At 34.1% G+C, this 9,186-nt stretch overlaps 1 protein-coding gene across 1 annotated transcript; it reads right to left on the bottom strand.

The window, feature by feature from the left end:
• Nucleotides 1-290: 290 nt before the first annotated feature.
• Nucleotides 291-9,181, bottom strand: LOC120205398 (putative acyl-activating enzyme 19; the record flags this gene model as incomplete). Its single annotated transcript, XM_039205285.1, has 12 exons — nucleotides 291-663; nucleotides 742-854; nucleotides 1,805-1,849; nucleotides 2,120-2,179; nucleotides 2,373-2,437; nucleotides 2,533-2,617; nucleotides 3,752-3,811; nucleotides 4,760-4,868; nucleotides 6,211-6,254; nucleotides 6,737-6,823; nucleotides 6,924-6,999; nucleotides 8,568-9,181. Coding segments are annotated over 12 exons (1,584 nt in total), but the record flags the coding sequence as incomplete, so codon positions are not given.
• Between the last annotated feature and the right edge of the window lie 5 nt (nucleotides 9,182-9,186).

Genomic DNA, 9,186 nt, shown 5'->3' on the forward strand with positions numbered 1-9,186 from the left:
GTTATAACGGATTACAACCATTTTTTAATCTATAATCAGTTGTATTTTAAATTTCCCAAGTAATTTGTACCTAAAGAAATCTTCAACATGAAACAGCATTTCCATTGAAAAAAGAACTCGATTACAAACCAAAAGTGGTAATACACACATATACAAGGGATGCAAGTATAATCCATTATACATTTCGGTTAAAAATGGGAAACAAACATCAATAGGGGCAATATTTCTCATGTTCCGTTCACAATATTATCAAACAAGTTTACATTTGGCTCCCTACAATATGGATTTTCAAGATTTATTGTTGACATTGTAATTCCATCTCTAGTCTGCTCCAACATGTCTGCTGGTCTGCAGCTAAGATGTTTGGATAGCTGTTGGTTGACATAAACCTATTTTCCAGAGCTGAAGATCAAACACGAACCTCGGCGATAGTCCAACTAAGTCTCGGGTTTCAACAGCAATGCAATGCAATGCAAATAATCATCCCTGCAACCGACAAATATCCTGCCTCCGATCATAACAGGTGAAGAAAACACATCCCCCTCCAGCTTAAGCCTTGCAAATTCCCGCACTACATATTTTCTTTGATGATTTCTGATCCCTTCGTCCGAGTTGATTTGAAACAAAAATATGCCTCCAGAGCTAGTACAAACACAAACCAATCTGCAAAATATATCGGAAGAACTTGTTTAAAATGAAATGTCTGCGATTTATCTTCTAGTATTGGTGAAGTTTGTCTACCTTTCAGCTGAAATGGAGGGGTCGTTTGAAACCAACTGTAAGTTCTCATCAATATAGGCAGATGCAGTGATTGGATCTCCAACATTTACTTCCCAGAGTAGTTCACCTTTTTCCTGAAGTGATCTCCCATGGCGGTTAATGTAACGGAAAAATAGTCTCAACAGAAATAAAAGAGACTTGTAAGCTTCAACTAGAAATGAGTTTTGGGTGAAACTCTTGACTTTCTAGGATTTTGCATAAGATTTTAATAAACCGCTTCAATGTTAAGATATAATGGCTTTGTGGACAAACAAAGTACTAAAATATGTGTATCAATCCCGAATAATGAATAAAAAAGTGAATGGACATATATCGATATTGAAGGAATATTTGATTGGCACGACGAATGACTTTTCAGGCACTTTAGCTTAGGGGTGTAAACGAGCCGAGTCGAGCTCGAGTAGTACTGAGCTCGACTCGACTCGAAAACTCTAAAATGAAGCTAGACTCGAAAACTCGCGAGCTTAAAATTTCAAGCTCGACTCGAACTCGAAATCTTTAACTGAAGCTAGTGAGCAGCTCGAAAAAGCTCAAAATGAAGAAAAAAAATTCTTAAACTTAACTCGATTGAAGCCTCAAACTCAAACTCGAACCTGAACTTTAAATACATGAAAATCTTATTGTATTTTTTTTAAAGATCAATACATAAATGTTAATATTATTAATAATTTATTTTTAAAAAATAAAATCTTAATATATTATGTTTTCGAGCTGCTCACGAGCTTTTCGAGTCGAATATCAAGTAGCTCGTTTCGGCTCGTTAAGAACTCGAGTCGAGCTCGAGCTCGAGTCCGAGTCAAGTCCATTCGATCCGAGTATTTATCGAGCCTTGATCGAGTCGATCTCGAGTAGCTCGCGATCTGTCTCGTCTCATTTACAGCCCTACTTTAGCTGGCAATATGGCATGAGCTTGAATTCTCAAGTCATAGCAGAAAAGAATGACCATTAAACCAGATTAGTGGCATAAGTGGCAAAAACATATTTCTTGTGTACACTAGTGTATCAAGTCAATTCTCGCTCTTACCATTTCAAAGGAATACACACTTCCGTTCCGGGAACAGATTAGCACCTGTAGGACAATTATATAGAATCTCAGTCGAATCATAATTTTCTACTATGTTCATATTCTGTGGGATCACTAAATGATTATAAATATAGACGTAGTTGGAGAAAGTAGAGGCATTAAAAGTTAAAATCAAGGGAAATAAACTCGACTCCTTTCCTCAACACTTATATCACTGTCAAGATATAGAAATAATGGCAAAATTTCACCATCTCAAACTCTAAATATGTGATAAATTTTGACTAGTTTAAATATTAACTGAAAGAAATGCATTACCCGAGAAGGAAGCGCAGAAGATAAGCAAGCCCCAGCGAATATTGGACCACCGGTTCTCCTCTGTATGAGAATAACTTAGGAGAAAGATAAAATATTTTCGAAGAAAAATAATCAGCATCAAAGTTTTTTTTTTTTTTGATAAGAATCAGCATCAAAGTTAAAACAAAGAGTATTTTCTTAAGAGGGAAAACTGCAAGCTATTTAGTCAAATATTTTAAATTATTAACAAAAATGACTGATTTTAAACATGTACCTTCCAAACAATGGATCCACTTGAATCCAATGCAACAACATGACCATCCACCAAGCAACAAATGACTACAAAATAAAAAACAATATTTAGGAACGGCAAACAAAAAGAAAGATACTGTAAAGGGACCCAAATGCTGATGGAAAGATACAAAAAAATGTACCATATCCATTTGGAGAACTGATGGAAAGTGACCCAAATACTGGCACCACAAGTTCATGTAACCACAGCGTGCAAAACGGCAATTCCTGTAATTATAGGGCACATAACAATCGAAAAGGAAAGAGATTCACCTCGTTGAGGTTTAGTGACAAAGTAACTACTGATATATTCAATTTAAAACATCTTTTGACATATCATGTCCAGAAACATAGTTATTTACAACATGATTTGAAGCAAATACCCATCTTACTGGGACTCAAGTGTGAATATTGGATAAAGGTATGCATCCAAGGGTATGCCAATTTTTTTCAATTGTTTCCACATATTTAGCCAATCCTTAGAGGGTCATATCTAGGGCTGTTCATTCGGTTAAAACCGAACCGAACCGAATTAACCATAACCAAATTAACCGATTTTTTTTTTCGAAAATATTAACCGAACCGAATAAATTTCGGTTAATTTTCGAATTAACCGATTTTTTTAAAAATTTTCTAATTTATATAAAAATTAAATGTTTTTTAATTCAAAAAAAGTTTATAATTAATTTAAATAATATATAATTATAAAATAAAAATTTCAGATAAATTTTTTAATTAATTAATATTGATTTAGGTTTAAAAGTTATTGGATCTTAAATTATTAATTGGGTTTTAAATAGTTTGGGCATATGTTATATATAAAATATTTAATATTTTTAATTAAAAAAAACAGTTTACAATTAATTTAAATAATATATAATTATAAAATAAAAATTTTATATAATTTTTTTAATTAATTAATATTGATTTAGGTTTAAAAGTTATTGGATCTTAAATTATTAATTGGGTTTTAAATGGTTTGGGCTGAGCCCATATGTTATATATAATATATTTAATATTTAAAATTTAATTTCGGTTAATTCGGTTAATTAACCGAATTCGAACCGAATTCGAACCGAATTAACCGTTAACCGAATTCTAAAAATTTTCTTAACCGTTAACCGACCGAACTAATTCGGTAACCGAACCGAATTAACCGAACTAATTCGGTTCGGTCGGTTAACCGAATTAGTTCAGTTATTTGAACACCCCTAGTCATATCCCATACTCATGAGTCATGTCCGAAAATGTGTCAAAATGGGTATCGGACATAGGCATTTTAAGTCTCAAAGCAACATAGGAAAATAACATTCAAGGCTGTATTGCTTTATTCCATGAAAAGATATTTAGCAAACAGTTTACCTTAATTGAAATAGCTGTCACACGGCCACTAGTAGATGCCACATAAAGTGCACTACGTGCCTATTGAAACATAAACCACAAAGTATCTCAAGTGATGATAAACAACACCGTTAGAGTGATTTACTTGTAAGCTATAGTCTAAACTTTAATGTAAAATGTGATTGAACAAAAAGGTCACAATATGTACAACTATAAGTAAGGGAAAACAATGCAATCTATGATACTTCAAGTTCTATTAGTCAAACAAGAAGACCAGACAATTTCCTTTTATATATATATATATATGAAAATCAATTACAGTTGTAATACAATGCAAAAGCTGCGGACATGATTAACCATCTGAATTAGCCAATAAGGCATAAGTAACTTAGACCAATACACTGCTAATTCACTGACCTCCGACCCATATTGTTTTAGCTTCAAATAATTTCTCTAGCAAGGCTGAATGTTGGATAATTCCAACAAATAAACTATTCCCTAGGTGTTTTATGTTTGCCATGAGATAACACATCAATGTTTTTATGCCAAAGATCATAGACAACTATAATCTTGCAAAACCCTTTAAACCACTTATCAAGTAACCCTATCCCAGTTGATGGTACATATTCAGAATCAAACATATCATGTATTAGTTCTTTAGTTTGTTTAAGGACTCAATGCAGTCCCTTGTCACTCTAAACCAATAATGAAGACCCAAAAGAAACCACAAATTTAATGACAAATCCATTAGAAAACGTACGACGATCTATTAAAATTCTACCGAGTGAAATTACCTGGAGACTAAAAATAGACATGTCAGAAACCAACGGGATGATTTACAAAGAAATAAAACAACGATGCAATACAAGTCATATTCTAGGGGTGAAATGACACAAAGATCGAGAAATAAGAAAAGATAAAACCATAGTGTTTGAGAACAAAAGGTACATTGAACAAACACGGTGCTCAAAAACGGTCCATCAGAAATAAAACTGAAGGTTCAGTACATTCTTGAAAGAAAAAACTCACCTCATCAACTGCAGGTGATCCAAATATACTACCGCCACAAGGAAGCATATATAAGCAGCACTTATTTATATGATCAAGAGCATATAAGTTATGGTCATGTGATCCACACCTGCATATCGTTATTCCAGAGACTAGATCATGTAAATAAGTCATCAAAATTTGAAGGCGGGTTATTGACTTAATTTGGAAATGTAAAATAATAAGGAATTTCCAGTAATTGATATGTTCATGGCAGTGACAAATGATGTTGAAATGATTGTAGTGTCGGTTGTAATAGTTATGAAAACAATAACTGATAACACAACTCATTAGAAACCAAAATAATAGTTATTCATGTGTAGTTGTGATAACATTGCGACCGCTACCAAACATAGCTACCAAACATAAGGAAACAACTGTCCAACAAAATGATTAATTGAACTGGGTTTCATGAAGTTCTAGCACTGCAACTTGCAGTCTGCAAGTAGAAAGCAACATGCACCCCCTCTAACCGGAGAATGGAACAGAATATCGACTTTTAAAACTGATTATAGAATCCATATGATGAAAGAGCTATCACTTTACTACTGTAACAGAATAGTCAATGAATTTGTCCAAAAAAAAAAACAAAACAAAATAGTCAATGTCGCAGATATAAACCAAAATACTGCTATATAGTCAATATCACTCACCCCCATACAAGTAACCCTGTGACATATCTCTATTTTGTTTAAAGCTGCAGAGGAAGAAAGAAACTTCTTACACCTACCTTCCAATTATTTACCATATAGTAAGAACCTAAGTCTCAGTTTAGATTTGTTTGACATCCCAGCCACAATAATCATCCTAGAAAAAATGGTACTTTTTCCGAACAATTCACTGTATTATTAAACCTAGGTAGATGCTGACATCCAAAATTTCAAAAATATATCTTCTTCACATCATCTAGAATTACTAGGAAACTTTCAAGTGCATCATATGTAAATAACAAGCACATCCAAGTTCAGATCATCACCTTATCCATCTTGCTCAAGAAGATCAATTCTTAAACATATTAGGGCTCCTTACTAACCAAACTTTAAATTGCACAATGAATAACCGGCAGCAAGCCATTTACACAATTCAAAATACGATTAAGTTGTCACCCACTAGCAAAGAAACAAGTCCAACTATCAAAACCACAATAAAAGAAAATAAAGAAAATGCCAGAAGTTGATTAACAATCTGAAATCAGACGCTGATGTTGGTAAACATTGTTATCAATCCAATGCAATTTCCTGATCAAAAAAAAATGCTACAGATCCATGCTCATCTAATGCAAAGGAAGAATACCATAATCTTGAAAAATAAGCTTAAGGAACTTTGGGAAATTGTAAGTAATAGAATGAAAATGGCGGCATGGTTCTTATCAAAAAAAAAAAAAATGGCAGCATGGTGAAGATAAAAGCATTCGTGATTAGAGAAACTCTTACCAGATCAATCCCCTATGTGCGTCCACAATTGGCTGGCATTTCACCTGCACACATTTACAAAACAAAAGTTCAACATGAATAATTAGCATCAGCAAGGAAATAAAATGTTTACTGCACAGCAGAATGAAAACCAGAAAATGGTTTACGACCTATAATGATTATATTGGTTCTCAGGGAATAAATGCGAGATTAAAATTTCAATATGAAGGCAGGCGGTGAAAGAGGGAAAAACAAAGAAGCAAAAATACTGCAGCTCTAATTAAATGTTTATATTATTTTTTAACCCAATTCCAAAGAGACCAGTGATTAAAATAAAAAACACTCCACATTGCCAAACAATTCATCCCAAACATATAAAAGTTGATCATTAATTGCAAAAGGTATTCAAAGTCGACAACAAGGCCTAACATCAAAGCTTTCTTCACTTCTGACATACAACACAACGAAACTTATTCCTTGATCAATGCAGATTCATCTCCAACACAAGAAAACTTAAGAACATGGTAAAGCTTTTTAAACCACATACCTCACCAGATGTATGGAAAGTCCAACAAATGTTGCCATTTAAAAACTCAAGAAAATATATGTTTCCATCGTAGCATCCCACAACCACCTTTGGCATCAAGTATCCAGGAAAAATAAAAAGCTTTAATTGTTCAGTTGCAAAAGGAACCTATATAGTGAAGACAACAGAGAAGAAAATGATAAACAACCTGAGAGAAGTCTCCTATAATTGCTGCAGAACCTTCAACTCGTCCTTGTAGTCTGGTTTCCCACTGGGTAAAGCCACTAAACCAGATTAAGTAGTATTACAGTGGTTGAGATAGAACACAAACAGCACGCAAGGAAATATTAATAATATTTCAAGAATCATGCTAGGTCAAATTCCTCAAAACTTTAACTGCATCACCCTAATGATTAAATTTCTTCCCATCTCTTAGTCATCTGGCAAATTTTACCGCAAGGATATTAGAAAGATTGCCAATGGAGAACATGGAACATGAGATAAAACAATCAATCAGTGCTGAATGATGAATAATATTACAGTTAGCATCAATTTATAATAGATGGTCTGCTTGATCATCCCTCACAAATTGGTAATACAAGATACGTGCAATTCAGTATATGGTCACGTAGAATATGTAAATTAACTTGGAAATAACAATAGCCTATGTTACTTGGTCTTGGGTCTGAGTGTTGGATATGGGTATCTGTCCATGGATATGATTAATTTTTCCTTAAAAAACTCCATATATTGAGAATCCTTGAAAGGTCATAATCCTGTACCTATGGCCAAAAATCACAGGACATGGACACTTAAAAAAATTTATCAGGGCAACATAGTGTTACAGGCCAGTTTGAACAATGGAAAGTTGGGGCTTGCAGTCGTTGGAGCTGTTGGCTGGAAAGTTGTTAACATGGCTGATTCCAATAGTGTGATCTATGGTGTCTAGCAGTGCCATTTTGTTATTTTGTTACTTCAGTTGTTCTACTTTATTCTTTCTGATAGGTTAGTTGTTTCCAGATTTCTAGGGAGCAGGAGGGGAGGTCATCTTTCACGTGTAAGAGCTGATCTCAGGATCATTATGAATGAATTAATATTGGATTCCTTCTCTCTCTCTCTCTCTCTCTCTCTTTCTTTTATACATGCAAAAGTCAACGTATCTGGCCATGAATTATATTTTTCCCATAAATTAAAGCTTGTCCTGATGGTGAAATAAAACCAGCAGCACAAGTCATCATGAAGCCTTTGATTCCAAGGAAACCAAATCTCCAATGAGAGAGAGACACCAATATTTACTCAGATATCCCAAGAATTATTCACACAGATGGTGCCTCCTATGTCAGTAACTAATAGAGAACTGAAACATTAAGTTAATGAAATAAAATACAGACATACAAAAAGAGAACACACAAAAAAAGGGGATTTCAAAAAACAATAATTTTTTTCAATAAGGACGTTGAAGTTGAGCATGTGCACTCAAATTGCAGATATACAAAGTACATGCATCCCACTCATCCCCACATTTCTAAAATTCAGTTTAACACTGAAACATGACGTTCATATGGTTAAATGTCCATACACCAACTTAAACAATTGTTTCCATTAACCAGAATGACCACAGCAAAACAATTTACGTTACAATGTCTTCAAAGGGAAGATACTAATTGGGTGCATCTACATATAGAGATGAAAGGAAATATTGTAAAAGCAATCATAAATTCAATTTGGTCTTTTAATTTTTTTATGCTAATAACAAAGAATCATTACGAAACGAAGTTGTAAAGAAGATCTACTGAAGGAACAAAGAATTAATTCATTTGTTTTCTCTAAGTGAGTAGGGTGAGATCCATACCTTTTGGCATTAATGCAGAGGAACTTATGTGAGTGAGATCCAATAAATAAATAAATATCAGAACCTTTGAACACAACAAGCGGTGAGGCATCAACACAGGACTCCATGTGAACTTTCCACAGTTCTTGCAAATATCCTGTTCTAGTTCTTGAAACTTCCACCGACTGAGCTTGCCAGTTTCCATGGACCACATGTCCACCTTCCTGCATAACCTTGTTGCAGCGGCTAAATGAACATGACTTAGGCATCAATGCAGAGTTCCATGGATATCCACAGAACAAGTCAACGGACTCCAGAGCATAATATTTATCTAAATCCACCTTTAATCGTTTAGACCAATCTGCTTGATCATCATTCCTTTCATAAGACGTCCGTGACAATGGTCTTTGTAGTTTTAAGCCACAGGGATCAAGAGTTTCAGATTCAATAGAAGAAAATTCATTCACCTTGTTTGGTTCCATTATTGATTCTGGGGTATCATTGGTTCCAAATTTTGTATTATTTGATACCTTTTTCTCCAGGAGGGAAGCTAGTAGCTTAGCTGGAGTTGAAAAGGTATACATCAATCTCATACTAATCCCAAGATTATGAGAACATGTGCTGCGTGATGGAGTTACCA

The sequence above is a fragment of the Hibiscus syriacus genome, unplaced genomic scaffold (genome assembly GCF_006381635.1).
Source record: "Hibiscus syriacus cultivar Baekdansim isolate YM2019G1 unplaced genomic scaffold, ASM638163v2 tig00012420_pilon, whole genome shotgun sequence".
Lineage (NCBI taxonomy): Eukaryota > Viridiplantae > Streptophyta > Magnoliopsida > Malvales > Malvaceae > Hibiscus > Hibiscus syriacus.